The sequence below is a fragment of the Lynx canadensis genome, chromosome B4 (genome assembly GCF_007474595.2).
Source record: "Lynx canadensis isolate LIC74 chromosome B4, mLynCan4.pri.v2, whole genome shotgun sequence".
Lineage (NCBI taxonomy): Eukaryota > Metazoa > Chordata > Mammalia > Carnivora > Felidae > Lynx > Lynx canadensis.
In genome coordinates, this window is record NC_044309.1 from 116,481,609 (window position 1) to 116,502,955 (window position 21,347).

General features: G+C 38.1%; 1 protein-coding gene across 1 annotated transcript in view; it reads right to left on the bottom strand.

Moving 5' to 3' along the window:
• CCDC38 (coiled-coil domain containing 38) overlaps positions 1-21,347 on the bottom strand; it is a 47,189-nt gene that overhangs the window by 5,027 nt on the left and 20,815 nt on the right. The window contains 5 exon segments of the mRNA XM_032593797.1: positions 1,348-1,553; positions 6,491-6,626; positions 7,942-8,093; positions 9,140-9,236; positions 10,544-10,628. Coding sequence (XP_032449688.1) covers positions 1,348-1,553; positions 6,491-6,626; positions 7,942-8,093; positions 9,140-9,236; positions 10,544-10,628 — 676 coding nt within the window.

The following is a 21,347-nucleotide window of genomic DNA, read 5'->3' on the forward strand; positions in this document are numbered from 1 at the left end:
TTACAATTTAAAAAAAAAAAATTTGCTTTATATTCAATAAAATCCCACCAAGATCACCTTTATATATACTCTGGACTTCATTTTTATATGGAGGAAACAATATCCCCCAGTAAGCAATAACAAAATATCTAACATTAATGCTAAATATTTGAATACTTATGTGTCAAGCATGCTTTAGTACTTTTACATAGATAATTTAATCCTCACAACAACCCTATGAAATACTATTATTAACTGCCATTTTAAAGAAAACAAAACAGACTTAAGAGAGGTTTTGTGGTCTACCTAAGGTCACAAAAGTTGTAAATGGCAGAACCTGCAGGTCAACTGTAGTGCTCGTCTGCCTCTTAACATGCGTTTTTTTTGCTTTAGCATGAATGTTTTTCCACCTATCAGCATTCTGTACGTGCCACATTATACTAGGGATCATATATTTATAATCATTGCCTGAAAGGTAGTATGTACATAAAATCCTTGGGGCACCTATGTAGCTCAGTTAGTTGAGCGTCCAACTTTGATGACTCAGGTCATGATCTCATGGTTTGAGAGTTGGAGCCTAGAATTGGGCTCTGTACTGGCATTGCAGAGCCTGCTTGGAATTCTCACTCTGTCCTCTCTCTCTGCCCCTCCCCTGCTTGCACTTTCTCTCAAAATAAACTTAAAAAATTAAGATCTTTATTTAACTCGGTATGGAAATTTGTAAATCAGTGCATTCTCCTGGAAAGGCCCCCAGGTAGGCAAGGCTGTGAGGGTGGGAGGGGGTGCTGTTTGAGGGATGATAATCCTCATGTAGTTGTCTTGAGGACCCGAATGAGTTAATATGTAAATGCTGTGTGTGTGAAGTGTTGGCAGTTATGCATTGAGGAAGAGTTATGCCCTCATTGCATGGCTCTTTCAAACAATTCCTTCATATGTAGTCTCCTTCCAGTGAAAGGCTCTAATTCCATGCTTTGGGCCCTCCATGACGAGTGCAATTCCCCTTCCACAAGATAGCTGTTCAAAAATTTTTGTGTAAGTAGTGAATATTCATTCTGAAAATCCATATTTTCGGGGTAAAATGACCCTTCACCCATCCCAAACTGGATCAGTTGCCCAGGTGAACCAGTGCTCATTACCATTGCTAGTGATACATTATTTCATAAGAATATTTGATGACCGTGTCTCCCACATTAAATAATAGCTGTATGAGAAGGACATACTCTACTCATACTCATTGGGTCTACTGCATTTCTATCGCGATCCTTGCCATGTCATAGGGGCTTGTTCAGTGTTTGTGGAATCCCAGCAAAACGTTTCTCAACTCATTAAGTCATTCACTACCCTCATATCATAAGACTTTGACTATACTTTTGCCGCCGTTCTTTCTGTTTTATCCTCTCGATTGTCTCCACATTTTCTTTGGGAATGGATTCAATGAGATCACTCAATTCCACCAGGCGAGACTCTACTTTTACCAGCTTTTGAACTGGGTTGAGACTGCCAACATCAGCATCTCCAATGCAGACCTTGTATACTTGATTAATTTTTTTACTAAGAGATTCTATCAGTTTTTCCTGAGATTGAAAAGGAGAGCAGAAAACATAAGATCTCATCACTATTTCCTTGTTCATTCAATAAATGTAGAATCCCATTTTACTACATTGCAATGAAATATAGTAGCTCTTATATGCTACTAAACATTTCTTTTTAAAAGAAAAACTAATAGAACAGTGAGACGATGTAACAGTGATTATATCATAATTTATAGTCACATTATTACTATAGTAACACCTTGGATTATTTTAAAAATATTTCAGCCTAGGTATAAAAAGCAATTTTAATATGACAATACCTTTTTGCTTGAGTGTTTTCGTGTATCTGATTCCTTAAGCATTCAAGTAGAGGCACCATATGTATGCATTTTAAATCCTTTTTTGGCCACTCCAATGCATTTCCTTGCAACGCAGCATGTGAGCATCCTTTTTTTGCACTTATTACTCTTAATGAAACTGTAATCATCCTGTATGCAAGCTATCTGTATACATGCCTTATCTTCCCTTCTAGACTGTAAACACCTGGAGTTATTTTGTACATTTACACGTATATCTAAAGCAGCACTTTGCATATAACTATGCACTTAATAAATGTTTGCTGAATAAATGAGTGCATTCTCTCTGAGGGGAAAAAGAAAAAAAAAGTTACCAGCAAACAGATTCCCAGGTTGGCCTGCAAAGCCTACTGAATTTAATTTTCATTCATTCCATTGGAAGCCATTGCAGTATTCTGATGCAAGCAGAGGTTTAGGCCAAACCTTGCTGATCCCTGTACCTGGCCACTGCGCTGTTTTAACTGTTGGTAGAGATGCTCGAGCTTGTAGGTAACGTGTTTCAAGACCATAAAATTCTTATTCTTTCTCCACCGTGTACCCGTCATTCGCAGTTAAGAGGACCTCAATAAACTGCTGGGCAAAGTAAATCATTCTCCAGGTAGCATCCTGCCCCCATGCCTGCTTCTGCTCAAGAAGATGAGAATCATCATAAAGCCAAGGACAAATAACACTCAAGACGTGGCTCCAAGCCATGGGACACCCCTCCTGGAATCAGACTCCTTACAGAGCTACCAACACTTCATTGCAAGTCAAGATCTGTTACTAATGGTTTACTTCCAACAGCTTGTCCCTCCCACCTCCTGGTTTAACCACCTTTCTGATGGTCCCATTTACCACTAATCACCCTTTTTTTTTTCTCTAAAGTAACACCGTATTTCCTGTTTATATTACAAACATGTTCCTTTTTACACCTGAAACTAATATAACTGTATGTTATACTATACTGGAACTATACTGGAACTTAAGTTTAAAATTAAAAAAAAAATTATCCTTTTAGAAAATTGGAGAAGCAAAAAGTAATATTAAAGGAAAAAGTAAAAGAAAAAGCAAAAGGCCTATTTGCCATAAAGCTCCTTTTTTCTCTCCCTTTCTAAATAACATTAATTTCCTATTTATATTAACACTTCTAGGAAACTTTAGAAATAGAAAAACTATAAAAGGAAAAATAAAAGTATACCCATCCATCAAGGAGAAGTGTATATTAGGTATGTAAAAACAATTTTGCTGCAAGGGGAGTACATTTAAAAAAATTTTTTTTTAATATTTTGAACACTGATGCTGAGAAAAAGCAACTTTAATATGAGAATGGTTAGTAGTTGATGAAAATTTCTGAAAGAGACCTTTTGAACACTTAGAGTTTCAGAGGTGGATGGACTTTCAGGATGTCTTCTGTTTTTCAGAATTTTTTTTTTTTTTTTTTTTTTTTTTTTTTTTTAAGTTCCCCCTGTGAAACAGGAGAGGAAAAGACAAGGAGAGAGATTTTCTTGACAAGGTAAGAACAGCATAAGAAATAGGATTAGGTAATGAGGTTAAAAAATAAAAACTCACGTATGAGAAAGAGATTGAGGGCCTGGCCCAACAGTGCAGAGAGGCAAAGGAAGTGGGAAGCTCAAGCTACAGGCCTCCTGATGACAGAAGTGAAGTGTCCAATTCCTGGAGCTGCCACTAGATGGCAGGCCCAGCCCAGAGTCCCCCGGAATAGGGGCTACCTGAGAGTCTGCAAGGGATGGGAGGAGTTCCAGCTGCTCCCCGGAGGTGGAGTTGGCCAGGATTGTGGAAGACCAAAACTGGGATTAGGACTTTGTATGCCTTCCAAAAGGGAAAGGGAAATGATCTGACTAGAGCGATGCTTAGGAGTAATAATTACATCAAAATTGGATAGAGGAGCAGGAAGATGTCTTGATGTCAAAGGATTCTGTAATTCTAAGCCCTGTCACATTCTGCTGAGTGCTGACTGTAAACAAGTCTCAGTTGAACTGGATCAGCTCCCTGTTTGGAAGAATAAAACCAGAGATGAATACATTCTGCAAACTGCACAATAGCTTACATTCCATTTCATGTTCAATGAAAATGAACAAGTAACTGCTACACAAAACAACGTGGATGAATCTCACAAACGTAATTTTGAGAGAAAGAAGCCAGGTAAGCCAAATATATTACCTGATTCCATCGATTATCAAGTTCAAAACATGGAAGCTAATTGATGGTAATAGAAGTCAGGATAGTGGTCACCTTTGAGGGATGGTAGAGACTGGAAGGGGGCATGAGGATTTTAGGGGTGCTTATGACAGTCTATTCCCTAATCTAGGGGTTGGTTACATGGGTATGTTCACTTTGAGGAGATTTCTTAAGAGAGAATTTATAATTAGCTTATAATTTGAGCACTTTTCAATATAACTTTATACTTAAATTTAAAATTTTATTTTAAAAGTAAATACTGAATCCATAAAAAATGTTGTTAGGGATTAAATAGGAGTGTGGACATTTTAAAAGAATAAAATCTTGATTTTATAGTTACAGTTCCAAAGTAACTATGATGATTTATGAATATCAAAATTAGATACAACTATGTTTACTCATAAAGGATTATGTTTTGCACATTTTTTTTTAAATTTTTTTTTCAACGTTTATTTATTTTTTGGGGGGACAGAGAGAGACAGAGCATGAACGGGGGAGGGGCAGAGAGAGAGGGAGACACAGAATCGGAAACAGGCTCCAGGCTCTGAGCCATCAGCCCAGAGCCTGACGCGGGGCTCGAACTCACGGACCGTGAGATCGTAACCTGGCTGAAGTCGGACGCTTAACCGACTGCGCCACCCAGGCGCCCCCGTTTTGCACATTTTGAGATCTGAAAGAATGGGAGTGATTCTAAGGATACTTTTTCCCTATCAATTTTCCTGCTCTGTTCCCCCTTTTCCACACTAGCACTTCCCATCTGTAGGAAACACTATGAATTACTGGCCCCATTTTCTCAGAGTGTACAATACACGAATGCCAAAATTATATTTGTGACCAAAATTTATAGATAATCTTTTAAGAAGTAATTTTCAGATCAATCCTACCTTCTCTGTTTAGGGATCTGGTTGCCTCAAAATTTAAGAGTATTGAAAATGTTACTGTTTTTCACAGCCATCCTAAACATGGATGAAAGGGGTTTGGTAAGGGAAGGGTGAAATATCACTGATATTTATCTGACATTTTTTTTTATGTCAGTCAATTTCAGAATTATTTAAAACGATTGAAGAGTGGAAGCAACCCAAATGTTCATCAATGGATGAATGGATAAACAAAATGTGGAATATGAATACAATAGAATACTATTCAGCCATAAGAGGAACTAAGTTCTGACACATGCTATAGCATGGATGAACCTTGAAAGCATTATGCTAAGTGAAATAAACCAGACACAAAAGGACAGCTATTGTATGATTCCATTTATATGACGTACCTAAAAACAGGCAAATTTATAGAGACTGTAGAATAAAAGTTAACTAGAGGCTGATAAGATGGAGGTATGAAGAATAATTGTCTAATGGGTAGAGAGTTTCTATTTGGGATGATGAAAAATTCTATAGTGATGGTTACACAGTATTGCCAATATACTTAATGTCACTGAATCGTACACTTAAAATGGTTAAGTGATAAATTCTATGTTACGTACATTTTAACACACACACACACACACACACACACACACAAGATTTTAAAAAAAAAAGCCAGCATTGAAGAACTGCAAGGTGACTGTCATCACACTTCCTGCTTTAGCAGTGCATGACCCCACCCCCTCCTAACTCAGGGTACTATATACCACCCTAGGAAATGTGTGTGTGTAAACAAGCCATAAGCAACTTTTGCTTTTGTAACCCTGCCCATCTTATGGTTAGAGAGGACAATCATCTGATTGAGTTACCCCAAATCTACCTCTTTGAAAATCAAGTTCATAACCATAAATGTGTTATTAGCTTCACATATGAGATTTGAATTTTTATTTCATTTGAGATTTTTTACATGGAAATCATTGTTAGCTGAAGTTTGTTGTGGGTCTAGAAACTAATCATTCATTCAACAAACATTTATTGAGCACCTACTTAACAGGGACACTTAACATATCTAACTAGGAAGGGTAATACAGTCCCTGCCCTGGAGGGGTTTGCATCCAGCTGGGAGAGACTCATACATAAATAGATCCAATAATGGATCTATGTCAGCAAGAGAGGCTGACATCTGTTAAAAGCTCAGTGCTGGACTGATGTTGCAGTGCTTCATGTGTTAGTTATTTGCTCTTCAAATTACTAACAAAATGATCATAGACAATTAACTACTTCATGTGTATACACTCTTGACTAAAATATATTTATGGGCAGAACAATTTCAACATCATACTTTGTAATAATTAGAGCACATTTTAAGAGAATCCCAATGCCAGTTTGAATGCTTTCTATCTACTATGTAAATTGACTATTACATATGGACAAGATAACTCTAAACTGGTTTTCTACCTCTGTCATCAACCTAGGTCTTGTGGTGTGCTTTAACTCCCCATTCCAATGCTTAGTGGACAGGGAATGCAAATTATTATTAACATGAGCCAAAATAAAATAACCACTGGCAAAGAATGATTACCTGAGCATCTGATTTAAATTCTCCAAAACTAAATAGCCTGGACCTTAATTCCAGGTCTGCAGCTTTTTCCTCTTCTCTCACACAGTTAGCCTTGAGCATTTCCTTGTGCTCCAAAAGAAATGCTATGTTGCTATTTCTATTGCAAAAGAAGAAAGAGACCCATGTCTGTAATTTGTGGTTTAGAAATACACCATCATTCCAGAGCTTCAACACACTTTCCAGGTCATATGTTGGCATCCTATGTCTAGTAAGCCAAATACAAGTTTGTATTTTAAGATGTCAAAGTACATACAACTTTTCAGGTAAAATGAGAAAAATGAATGCACAGATAACTGCTTTTAACTTCCATCAGGAAGAATTTTCTTCCTTTGATTCCCCTGAGACCTCCAAATAGCAAAGTTGACATGTCAGGAACCCAACCAAGTTGTGGTGTGATCTAGAGATAGCTTCTGACCTAGATCCCCTTTTCCTGCGCAATCACACCCACTTCCTTCCCCAAACTCATATTGTCAGCATGCAGGTGCCATATGCTATGAGGATTGGGAGAGAGGAGGCCAGGATTAAAAGGATATACTAGCAGTAAAGGGTAGCTGTGAGATCATGATTTGTAGGGGCTTAACTTTTGAATAAGTTAATTTGCTCCAAAATTCAGTGTCCAAATTCAGACCTACTGTTTGAAAAGATTGCCATCAACTGGCTCAGAAAACTGTTCTGGAAAAGGCTTTACACATCTTTATAATGGGTGGATAAACAGATTTATTCTCTGCTATTTGAAGTTATTTTCCAAAATTATATAAAATTTTAGAGAAGGAATTTTGCGAGGTATCAAATCCAGCCCCCTTCCCCTGACAGAAATCCTTTTTATGAGAGCCCTGATATATCTGTATGTATGTTATAAAATGGTATAATATTTAAGTCACATAACTTTGTGAGAGTCACAGACAAGGAAAATGCATTTATTAGCATTATCATCTAAAGCCTGATTTGATTAGGCAGGTGGCAGAGTGAAAACTGCACCAGGGCAGTTAATGAATGAAAACTGAATGAATTGTGGAATGACTATGTTGTACACCTGAAAGCAATGTAATGTGTGTCAACTATGCTTCAGTATAAAAATAAAAATTAAGGCAGGTGATATTATAATTCTTTTTAATCTTCCAAACTGCCTTTTATTATTGCTAGCTAAGAAAATATTCTGACAAGTGAAAGGATGTAGGGACTAAAATTAAACTAAAGCAAGTCTACTCTATGTAATTATAACTTCTACATTTTACACCCTGCAATGTAAATTATTATTAATAAAAAATCCCACACTAAATCCAGAGAGACCGCGAGGAAGGCTCACACAGGAATAAGTTGGATTCCGTCTCTGGTTAGAGACAGAATTGATTAATAGAATAAATCTTACATACAGAATAAATAAATCTTACAATAGAATAAATAAAACTTACATTTTATCCTGTATAAGTTTTTCTCTTTTATTTATATCTTCAAGACTTTCATCTATATCTTGGGAATATTGTACCAAAGTTAGATTCTGCTCTTCCAGCTCTGTGAGGACTTGAAGTAACTCTTCTGGTTCTTTGAAATAAAGTTCTGGCTCCTAATCAACCAGTAATGAATATGATTTACTTAAAAATGTGCTACTTATGCACATATGACTCATCTAGAAAAATACAGTGGTGATGGTGGTGGGGAGAATACCATTCTGATTATAAGAGAGGCATGGGCAGAGAATGGCAAAGAGGCCTATTTCTATTTGAGAGGTGGCCTTCAAAAAGAGGACATTTGGGGTATTAGGGGAGATGAAAGTTATTAGAGAAGGGAAAAAGGAAGGTGGGGAAAAGAGAAAGGAGGGATGGAGCAGAAGAGGAGACAAAGGCAGGAAAAAGGGAAATATGGGTCTAGGGAAAGGCGGGAGAGAAGGAATAGAAAAAAGAAAAAGGAGGCCAAGTGCAGGTCATTTTCTCCCCCCGTTTTATTTTATATTTTCCCAAAACTTAATAAATACGTATTACTTTAAGTAAATTTAGTTTTTAAAAAGGTGACTTGGGTATTTGCACACCATGTTCATCGTATTTACTATAGCCAAGAGGTGGAAGCAACCTAAAAGTCCATTGATGGATGAATGGATAAAGCAAATGTGGTATATCCATGCAATGGGATATTATTCAGCCTTAAAAAAGAAGGAAATCTTGGCACATGCTACCACATGGATGAACCCGGAAGACATTAGGCTCTGTTACAAGGAGACAAAACACAAAACTTTTAGGATGGAGTTAGCTCAAAGTTAGCCTTATAACATTAAAGGGCTGTTTTGTTGAAGGTTGATTTATCTTACAGTATAGATACCCAGTATATCTCAAACTCCAATAAAATGATAAGCAATCAAAAAGTGGCATTTTTACAGGATGATTGTAGATAATATATATATATATCCTAAATTATTACCTTCTTATAAACATTTATTTTTCATAAAATGATGACAAAGATGAACTATATAGACAACTGGGAAACAGTATCAAAATCATAATTTCTTCTGGAAATATGTGGAATATTTGGAGTATGAAATTTAATTCTTAAAAAAAAATGAGCATTTATACTTTTAACCAAACGCAATATTCAAATCAAGAAAGATAATCTGATTACCAGATCATAGTCCATATCATCATCTAAAAAGAATTCCAAACTATCTTCTGAACTGATACTTTCAGTGAGACTGTAAAAGAAAGAAAATGCCTGGTTTCTGAGCCATTTTCAGAACAGATTTGCTTTTATTTCTAAGTTGTCTTTGGAACCTAACTATAATATAGTTCTTTTTCAATAGCCTTTTTAGCCTTTTAGGAAACTGCTGTTTGCAGGAATCAATGGATTTCACAGGTATGCAAAAGAAAATCCGATTTAGTCCCAGACAAGGCTGACATATGCAAACAAGTGAGACCACAAGGAAGGGCCAAACCATATGGTACCAATTATTTGAGGTGCATCTACAAAAAAATTTTATAAAGAAACACATGACAATGTACATTGCTGCATATGTTTTGTCACTTCTAATGCAGTCTTGACAAACTAAACATGTGCTCCAATGCTCAAAATAAAGCTCATTCCTAGAGTAATACAATATTTGTCTTCTGAAGAGCTGATTTTTTGAAAATATTTTCTGATCAGGCTGAGGAAATGTTGGTTGGTGGGATGGGAGATGAGGTACATTCTTTTTTTCTTTTAATATTTATTTATTTTTGAGAGAGAGAGAGAATGGAGAAGGGGCAGAGAGAGAGGGAGACACAGAATCTGAAGCAGGTTCCAGGCTGTGAGCTGTCAAAGCAGGGCTCCAACTCACAGACTGCGAGATCATGACCTGAGTCGGACACTTAACCTACTGAGCCACCCAGGCACCTTGAGGTACATTCTTAAAGAATAATTATGTGGTTTGCAAAGTGGCTCTGGAAAAGTCCTTTAAGAAGGATAAATTGAAAATGATTGTAAAATTAAAGAGGCATGGGCTAGGGAGAGAAAGCTGGCTATTGGCGTGATCTATGTAATTAAAACTTTTACAAAAAATACTTCAGGCTTCCACAGGGGCAAAGATGATGGAGAACTAGGGGGATCCATACTTCCCACGACTCTCAAACAAAGAAGTGCAGAAGCCAAAGGACTTTGAACACCAGAGTCTGAGAGGAAAAGAGACTGAATCTACTAGGAAGAAAATGGGAAAGCTGGAAAAAAGATAGGTGGGTAACTGCGAACTGGGGGAGATAAAAAACGGCCACGTGGGCACAGAGGGGAGGGACCCCTTTTTACAGAGAGACAAAGGGAAGAGAAAGAGTGGCTAGGGGAAGTGTCTGACCATATCTGGACAGGAGAAAGACCTGGGACTGAGACTGAGAGAGATCCGATCTCTAACTGTGGGGCTTTCTTCGGACTGGAGCTGACTCCCTGTTCACACACCTGGGGAGGAGGGGAGCCAGGCCTGGGTGTGGTGGTATGTCAGGGGCTCAGTCCACAATTGGAAAAAGTGGTTCCCTCCCTGTAAGGCTGTGCGATAGCACTGACCTGCCTGCATCTGCCACTCCCAGGCCCAGTGGCTGGGCTGAGGGCGCAGTCTGCAGGAGGATAACGCTGCTGATTCCCTGTAGTGCTGTGGGAAAAGACAAAGCCTGCCTGTGTCCACCACCCCAGGGGTTCGAAGTAAGGGTGGCGACTCAGTTGAAGTGAGGGCAGCGACTCAGTTCTCGGTAAGAGAAGGGGGTCCTCCCTGAAGTGCAGCCGCACAGACAAAGCCAGCTGGGACCACATATTGTCACACTGAGGGGCACTTCCCCAGTGCCAGAGTGCATGGAGCAGGACTTTGAATCCTAGCCAAGCGCAGGGTCAGGGGAGTTGGCCGAGCAAGAAGGACCACCTCATCTGTGCTTGCGGCACAGTGAGTATGACTCAAATGGAGTCCACCAGGTCCGGTTCCGTGGAGAAGAGACTTGGGGATCACCATTCCGCGACCCACCCCCACCCCTCCCCCCACCCCCCGCCAAGGCTGGGCCTCAGGGATCACTCCCGGGGCCCATAATAGAGATGGGTTCGGACTACGCCAAACCAGGCCCCTTGCACTGGGTAACTGCCTATCCACTGGAGTGACACAGACCCTGCAGACAGCTACTACCTACAAGCGATGCAGCATTGCCTGGATTAACTCTAGGTCAACTCTGGATATATAGATATATTCTTCCCCCTCCCCCATTTCTCCTCCTTATCTCTTCCCTCCCCTAGGCTGGTTACTCTGGTTATTGTTCTGTCAAAATAGACATTTAATCCATTGTCTTGATACATGTTCTACATCTCCTTTTTTACACTCCTTTCTCTCTCTGAAATAATCAAGCCATATAGTTTCTCTGTCTGGGTAACTTTATCTTCGTGTCATTTTCCCCACCTCCTTCTTTATTTTCCTTTCTCCCTCTCTGGATTAAGACTTTTAGTCTCTCTGCCTAATCAATGTTTATGTTTTCTTCCCCCTCCCCACCCCAGTCATTTCTCTCTTTGTATGTGCTCTTCCATCAGCACCACCTCCACCCTCTTCTTTACTTGTAGTCAGTGTTTTGGGTTTTTTGTTTTTAGTCTTTAGCTTTTTGTTTTTGTTTATTTGTTTGTGTTATTTGTTTATGTGTTTGCGTGTTTTGTCTCCAGTTTGTCTTTCTGTTTTCCTTTACAGGGCAACTCCAAGGAACAAATCAAAGCACACCTGGTGGAGGGTCCAAAATATCACTACGAGTAGGGTAATAAAATAACTAAAGTCACAACAACAGAGAGCAAGTAACAATCTCCAAAAAAAACACCTCCTGAAAGGCCAGGCCCTGGACAGTGTATGACCCTCCTTTAATATAGCAGTGCTCACAGGTGCAGAGCACACAACAAGCTTTTAAAACACATAAGGGACAAAAAAAACTAGCTAAAATGACGAAATGGACGAATTCTTCTCAAAAGAAATTCCAGGAAGTAGCTAATGAATTGATCAAAACTGATTTAAGCAATATAACAGAACAAGAATTTAGAATAATAGTTATAAAATTAATACCTGGGCTTGAAAAAAGCATAGAGGAGAGCAGAGACTCTGTTGCTACAGAGATCAAGGGCTAAAAAATAGTCATGATGAATTAAAAAATTCTATCAATGAGGTGCAAAATAAAATGGAGGCAGCTGCAGTACGGATTGAAGAGGCAGAGGGGAGAATAGGTGAATAAGAAGATAAAATTATGGAAAAAGAAGAAGGTGAGATAAAGAGAGATAAAAAAAATCCAGGAGTATGAGGGGAGAATTAGAGAACTAAGTGATACAATCAAATGGAACAATATCTGTATCATAGGAATTCCAGAAGAAGAAGAAGAGAGAGAAAGGGGATGAAAGTGTACTTGGCCAAATCATAGCTGAGAACTTCCCCAATCTGGGGAAGGAAACAGGCATTGAAATCCAAGAGGCACAAGAGAACTCCCTTCAGACATAACTTGAATCAATCTTTTGCATGACATATCATAGTGAAACTGGCAAAATGCAGGGATAAAGAGAGAATTCTGAAAGCAGCTAGGGATAAACGGGCCTTAACATACAAAGGTAGACACATAAGTGTAGTAGCAGACCTATCTACTGAAACTTGGCAGGCCAGAAAGGAATGGCAGGAAATCTTCAATGTGATGAATGGAAAAAACATGCAGCCAAGAATCCTTTACCCAGCAAGTCTGTCATTCAGAATAGAAGGAGAGACAAAGGTTTCCCCAAACAAACAAAAACTGAAGGAATTCATCACCACTAAACCAGCCCTACAAGAGACCCTAAGGGGGACTCTGTGAGTGAAATGTTGCAAGGACCACAAAGTACCAGAGACACCATTACAAGCATGAAACCACCAGATATCACAATGACTCTAAACCCATATATTTCAATAATAACACTGAATGTAAATGGAGTAAATGCTCTAACCAAAAGACATGGGGTATCAGAATGGATTAAAAAAAACAAGACCCATCTATTTGCTGTCTACAAGAGACACATTTTAGACCTGAAGAAACCTTCAGAGTGAACGTGAGGGGACGGAGAACTATCTATCATGCTACTGGAAGTCAAAAGAAAGCTGGAGTAGCCATACTTATATCAGACAAACTAGACTTTAAAGGCTGTAACAAGAGATGAAGAAGGGCATTATATAATAGTTACAAGGTCTATCCATCAGGAAGAGCTAACAATTATAAATGTCTATGCACCGAATACAGGAGCCCCCAAATATATAAAACAATTAATCACAAACATAAACAACCTTATTGATAAGAATGTGGTAATTGCAGGAGACTTTAAATCTCCACTTACAACAATGGACAGATCATCTAGACAGAGAATCAATAATGAAACAAGGGCCCTGAATGATACATTGGATCAGATGGACTTGACAGATATATTTGGAACTCTGCATCCCAAATCAATGGAATATACTTTCTTCTCGAGTGCACATGGAACATTCTCCAAGATAGATCACATACTGGGTCACAAAACAGCCCTTCATAAGTATAAAAGAATTGAGATCATACCATGCATACGTTCAGATCACAATGCTATGAAACTTGAAATCAACCACAGGAAAAATCTGGAAAACCTCCAAAACCATGAAGGTTAAAGAACATCCTACTAAAGAATGAATGGGTCAACCAGGAAATTAGAGAAAAAATTTTTTAAAAATATGGAAACAAATGAAAATGAAAATACAACAATCCAAATGCTTTGGGATGCAGCAAAGGCAGTCCTGAGAGGAAAATACATTGCAATCCACGCCTATCTCAAGAAACAAGAAAAATCCCAAATACAAAATCTAACAGCACACCTAACAGAACTAGAAGCAGAACAGCAAAGACACCCCAAACCCAGGAGAAGGAGACAAATAAGATCAGAGCAGAAATAAACAATATAGAATCTAAAAAACAGTAGAGCAGATCAATGAAACCAAGAGTTGGTTTTTTGAAAAAATAAACAAAATTGATAAACCTCTAGCCAGGCTTCTCAAAAAGAAAAGGGAGAGGACCCAAATAGATAAAATCATGAATGAAAATGGAATTATTACAACCAATATCTTAGAAATACAAGCAATTATCAGGGAATACTATAAAAAATTATATGCCAACAAACTGGACAACCTGGAAGAAATGGACAAATTCCTAAGCACCCACACACTTCCAAAACTCAAACAAGAAGAAAAGAAAATTTGAACAGACCAATAACCAGTGAAGAAATTGAATCAGTTATCAAAAATCTCCCAACAAATAAGAGTCCAGGACCAGATGGCTTCCCTGGGGAATTCTACCAGACATTTAAAGCAGAGATAATACCTATCCATCTCAAGCTGTTCCAAAAAATAGAAAGGGAAGGAAAACTTGAAGCCAGCATTACTTTGATTCCAAAAGCAGACAGAGACCCAGCAAAAAAACAAAAACAAAAACAAAACAAAACAAACCCAACCAACCAACCAAACAAACAAACAAACCCCAACAAACCGGAACTACAGGCCAATATCCCTGATAAATGTGGATGCAAAAATTCTCAACAGGATACTAGGAAATCGAATTCAACCGCATATAAAAAGAATTATTCACCATGATCAAGCAGGATTCATTCCTGGGCTGCAGGGCTTGTTTAATATTCACAAATCAATCAATGTGATACATCACAGTAATAAAAGAAAAGATAAGAACCATATGATTCTGTCAACTGACGCAGAAAAAACATTTGACAAAATTCAGCATTCTTTCTTAGTAAAAACCCTCAAGAAAGTTGGGATAGAAGGAACATACTTAAACATCATAAAAGCCATTTATGAAAAGCCCACAGCTAATATCATCCTCAATGGGGAAAAACTGAGAGCTCTCCCCCTGAGATCAGGAACACGACAGGGATGTCCACTCTCACCGCTGTTGCTTAACATAGTGTTGGAAGTTCTAGCATCAGCAATCAGACACCAAAAGGAAATCAAAGACATCAAAATTGGCAAAGATGGAGTCAAGCTTTCACTTTTTGCAGATGACATGATACTATACATGGAAAACCTGATAGACTCTACCAAAGGTCTGCTAGAACTGGTACATGAATTCAGCAAAGTCACAAAATACAAAATTAATGTACAGAAATCAGTTGTATTCTCATACACTAATAATGAGGCAACAGAAAGACAAATGAAGAAACTGATCCCATTCACAATTGCACCAAGAAGCATAAAATATCTAGGAATAAATCTAACCAAAGATGTAAAAGAGCTGTATGCTAAAAACTATAGAAAGCTTATGAAGGAAATTGAAGAAGATACAAATAAATGGAAGTTTATTCTTCTGATTGGAAGAATAAATATTGTTAAAATGTCAATACTACCCAAAGCGATCTACACATTCAGTGCAATCCCAATCAAAATTGCACCAGCATTCTTCTCAAAGCTGGAACAAGCAATCCTAAAATTTGTATGGAACCACAAGAGACCCTGAATAGCCAAAGTAATATTGAAGAAGAAGACCAAAGCAGGAGGCATCACAACCCCAGACTTTAGACTCTACTACAAAGCTGTAATCATCAAGACAGTATGATATTGTCAAAACAGACACATAGACAAAAACAGACACATAGACCAACGGAATAGAATAGAGACTCTAGAATTGGACCTACAAATCTTTGACAAAGCAGGAAAGAATATCCAATGGAAAAAAGACAGTCTCTTTAACAAATGATGCTGGTAGAACTGGACAGCAACATGCGGAAGAATGAAACTAGAACACTTTGTTACACCATTCACAAAAATAAATTCCAAATGGATGAAGGACCTGAATGTGAGACAGGAAACCATCAAAACCCTAGAGGAGAAAGCAGGAAAAAACCTCTCTGACCTCAGCTGCAGCAATTTCTTACTTGACACATCTCCAAAGGCAAGGGAATTAAAAGCAAAAATGAACTATTGGGACCTCATCAAGATAAAAAAGCTTCTGCGCTGCAAAGGAAACCATTAACAAAATGAAAAGGCAACCAACGGAATGGGAAAAGATATTTGCAAATGACATATCAGATAAAGGGCAAGTATCTAACATCTATAAAGAACTCATCAAACTCCACGCCCCCAAGACAAATAATCCAGTGAAGAAATGGGCAGAAAACATGAATAGACACTTTTCTAAAGAAGACATCCAGATGGCCAACAGGCACATGGAAAAATGCTCAACGTCACTCCTCATCAGGGAAATACAAATCAAAACCACACTGAGATATCATCTCACGCTGGTCAGAGTGGCTAAAATGAACAAATCAGGAGACTATAGATGCTGACGAGGATGTGGAGAAATGGGAACCCTCTTGCACTGTTGGTGGGAATGCAAATTGGGCAGCCACTCTGGAAAACAGTGTGGAGGTTCCTCAAAAAGTTAAAAATAGATCTACCCTATGACCCAGCAATAGCACTGCTAGGAATTTACCCAAAGGATACAAGAGTGCTGATGCATAGGGGCACTTGCACCCCAATGTTGATAGCAGCACTTTCAACAATAGCCAAATTATGGAAAGAGCCTAAATGGCCATCAGCTGACAAACGGATAAAGATGTGGTTATATATACAATGGGATACTAGTTGGCAATGAGAAAGAATGAAATCTGGCCATTTGTAGCAATGTAGATGGAACTGGAGAGTATTATGCTAAGTGAAATAAGTCAGGCAGAGAAAGACAGATACCATATGTTTTCCCTCTTATGTGGATCCCGAGAAAATTAACAGAAGATCAGTAGGGAGGGGAAGGAGGGAAAAAAGTTACAGAGAGGGAAGGAAGCAAACCATAAGAGACTCTTAAATACTGAAAACAAACTACGGGTTGATGGGGGGTGGGGGAGAGGGGAAAGTGGGTGATGGGCATTGAGGAGACCACCTGTTGGGATGAGCACTGGGTGTTGTATGGAAACCAATTTGACAATAACATATATATATATATATATATATATACACACACACACGTATATATATGTATATATATGCATATATAGTATATAGTATACTATATGTATATATGTATATATATGTATACATATGTGTATATATATATGTATATATAGTATATAGTATACATATATAGTATATATATACATATATATGTGTGTGTGTATGTGTGTGTGTATATATATATATATATATATATCGCTTTCAAGTAGAGGGTAGTGATGAAGGGGAAAGTGAATAAGTGGGTTAGGGGAGGGAGGAGATTCTAGAGCTATATGGAAGAATGCAATCATGGGGCCCAAGAGTAGAAAGAGCTACTAGGGCCAAAAGAGAAGAGACAAAGATGACTCCAACATTTGTAATCTGTGAGCCTGGAATGATGGAAGTAGCCCTAACAAGATGGAGAACAGTTTAAGGGTAAGATAAGAAAAAGATTAATATTTTCTTTATTCATGTTGAGTTTGAGGGGACAAAATACCTACCTGGAACTGCCCTTTAAGCCATGGGAAAACAGAGAAAGCCATTGACATAAGCGAATATTTGGGAAATGTCCCCTGAGAAAGCATTTGATAACTATTGTCCTACCCAACTCTTCTCTTGATCCAGTGGTATCATTTTCTTTTCTTTTTCTTTTTTTTTCAATGTTTTATTTCTTTTTGAGAGAGACAGAGCACAAGACGGCTCTGTCAGCACAGAGCCCGACGCAGGATCTCACAAACCATGAGATCATGACCTGAGCTGAAGTTGGATGCTTAATTGGCTGAGCCACTCAGGTACCCCAGTGGAAGTCGGATGCTTAACTGACTGAGCCACTCAGGCGCCCCAGTGGTATCATTTTCTAATTAGTCTTTTCCCGCCTCTCTGAAATTCTTGTTACCTTTTTGGTTTCCTTTCTGACATAAATGTCTGTGGTTTCTCAGCTTTCTTCCTGTCTCATTGTACCCACTCTTTTGGGGTTATTTCGTCCTCTCTCATAGATTCCACTACTGCTAATATACTAGTGGCTCCCACATATCTATCTCTTTCTCTTGAGCTCTAGACTTCAATGTCTAACTTCCAGTGGACATCAATGTCCACTTGGCTGCCCTACAAGGAGCTAAAAATAAGACAATCCAAAATCATACTCCTTATTTTCCTTTTCAGGCCTGCTCCCTTACTGTGATCCCAAAATTATTGAATGACAACACTATATACCCCATTGCCCCCCAGAAATTTGAGAGTTATCTTTGACAAAATTTGTGAGTTTTTTGACCACTCTCTTTTCCTCACACTTCCCCCAATCTTTTATGTGAGCCTTTCAAAGCCTGTCAATACCACTTCCCTGAGGTGTCTCACAGCCTTTCCTTCTTTGTTCCTACGGCCACTATCTTATTGAGGCAGTTCATTATATCTCCCCTGAATTGTGACAACAGGCTCCTAACTGGCCCTTCTTATCTCTAGTTTTGTCTCCCTCCATTTTATTCGATAAAATACTCCCACATCCAATTTGCTAAAATGTAAATCCAATTGAGTCTCTGTTACACTCTTGCTTAAAACACTCAGTGTCTCCCCAGGACCCCTGGGACAAATCCAGGCTCCTTAGGATGGCACCACACTTACCTGCTCATGATACAGTACTTATCTGCCCCTTGAGCCTCTCACTTTCACAGAACCAAGCTCTGCCACCTCTGTGACAAAAGGCTCCAACTTCTCCCAGAGCTTGTCTTCCCCAATGCCTCCTCCTCTCACCAGACTCAGCTTGGATGCCATCTGTTCTGGAGAGTGTTCACTTATCCTGCCCTTGCTCTCTTACTCCCTCACCTGTCATCTGGGTTAAGAGTTCTTCCTTTGCATGCCTGTGGCACTCTGAGCTTATTCTTCCAGTGGTATTATCTATTATATTGTAGCTGACTAATCCCTTGTCTGTTTTCTCACTAGATGATAAGCTTCTTGAGGGTAGAGACTGTGTTTTATTTACTGTTGGGTCTACAGGTCATTCAATAAGTACTGGTTGAATGAATGAAAGAAACTATGAGAGTGGTGAGCTTTCTGAGGAGTGAATGTGGTGTTTGCATGTTACTGTGTGTATTGATAGATTCAGAAAAGGCATTTGACAAAATTCAATGCTCATTTATGATAACTCACAGAGAAATTAGACTAGAGAGGATTTCCTGAAGTTGATAGGTTATCTGTATAAAAATCCTACAGCTAACATTTTACTTAATGGTGAAAACCTGAATCCTCTTAAGACTGGACAAGGCAAGGATGTCTGCTCCCACTACTATTATTCCACATAGAATGTTCTACTCACTGCAGTAAGGCAAGAAAAGGAAATAAAAGGCATACGTATCATAAAGGAAGAAATAAAACTGTTTCTATTTGCAGATGACATGTTGGTCTACATGGAAAATCCAAAGGAATATAAAAAAACCCCAAAGGAACAAACCCAAAATTCCTGGAACTAATAAGTGAGCTCTTCAAAATCAGAGTATATGAAAGTACAACAATCAATTGTATTTCTATATACTAGCAATGAACACAAGAACACTAAAATTAAAAATACAGTTCCATTTACAATTTCTCAAAAAGAAAAAAAATAGGAAAACTATTATGTTTAAATCTGACAAAATATGCACAGGGCCTGTATGCTGAAAACTATGAAAAGCTGATGAACAAAAATCAAAGAAAATCTAAATGAATGGAGAGACATACTATGTTCATGGATTGTAAGAGTTAATATAGTTAAAGATGTCAGTTCTCCCCAAATTGATATACAGGTTCAAATCTGTTTCCTAGGGCTGCTGTAACAAAGTACCACAAACAAGGTGGCTTAAAACAACAGGAACTTATTCTCTCACAGTTCTGGAGGCTAGAAGTCCAAAATCAAGCTGTCAGCAGGGCCATGCTCTCCCTGAAATCTTCAGGGAAGAATCTCTTCCATGCCTTTCTTTTAGCTTCTTGTGTGGTTGGCAATCATTGGTGTACTTTGGCTTGTAGATGCATCACTCCAATTTCTGCCTCTGTTGTCATATGGCGTTCTCCCTGCATCTCTGTGTCTCTTAAGGATACCAGTCATACTGGATTAAGGGACTACCCTCATGGATTCAATTTGCTTATACCTACAAAGATCCTATTTCTAAATAAGGTAACATTCATAGATAGTACCATGGATTAGACTTTAATATATCTTTTATAAAGATATAGGGAGACATAATTCAAACCATAAAAAGGTTTAAACACAATTCTAATGATTCCAGCAAGTGTTTTTTTTTTTTTTGTAGATATAGATAAAATTGTTCTAAAATTTGCATGGAAGCCAAAGGAACTAGAATGGTCAACAAAATTTTGAAAAAGGAATAGAGTAAGAAGAATCAGTCTAAATGATTTCAAGACTAATAGCTTATAGTAATAAAAGACCTTGTGGTATTGGTGTTAGACAGCCACATAGATCAATGGAACAGAATAGAGAATGTGGAAACAGACCTGAACAAATATGCCTGATTTTTGGCACAGATACAAAAACAATTCAGTGGAGAAGCCATTTCAACAAATGGTGCTAGAGCAATGGACATCCATAGGCAAAAAACAAACAAACAAACAAAAAACCTCTCAATCTAAATCTCATACCTTATTCAAAAATAATTAACCTAAAATTGATCACAGACTTACATGTAAAACTATAAAAACCTTTCAGAGAAAACATGAAAAGTAATCCTTGGTATCTAGGACTAGTTTAAAAGTTTTAGACCTGACATGAAAAGCATGATCCACGTTAGAAAAAATTGATAAATTGGACTTCCATCAATATCAAAAACTTTTGTTCTACAAAAGACCCTGGTAAGAGAAAGGACAATCTGCAGACTGAGGGGAAATATTTGCAAGCTACATATCCACAAAGGGCTAATATAGAAATATATAAAGAATTCTCAAACTTCAACAGTAAGAGACAAAACCAGACAATCCAGTTAGAAAACTGGCAAAAGACGTGAACAGACATTTCACAAAACAAGATATAAAGTTATCAAGTACATAAACAGATGTTCAACAACATTAGTTACTAGGGAAATGCAAATAAAAAGCACAAAAGATAGGAAGATTATGCATCCAAAAAAAAAAAAGGATGAGATAATGCCATTTGCAACAAAATGGATGGACATAGAGTATTATGGTAAATGAAATAAATCAGACGAGAAACACAAATACCATGTGATTTCACTCATATGTGGAATCTAAAAGGCAAATGAATAAACAAAAAGGAGAATCAGACCTATAAATACAGAGAACAAATTATTTGTCTTCCAGAGAGGAGGGGGTTGGGGGATAGGCACAATGGGTGAAGGGGAGTGGGAGATACAGGCTCCCAGTTATGGAATGAATAAGTCATGAGAA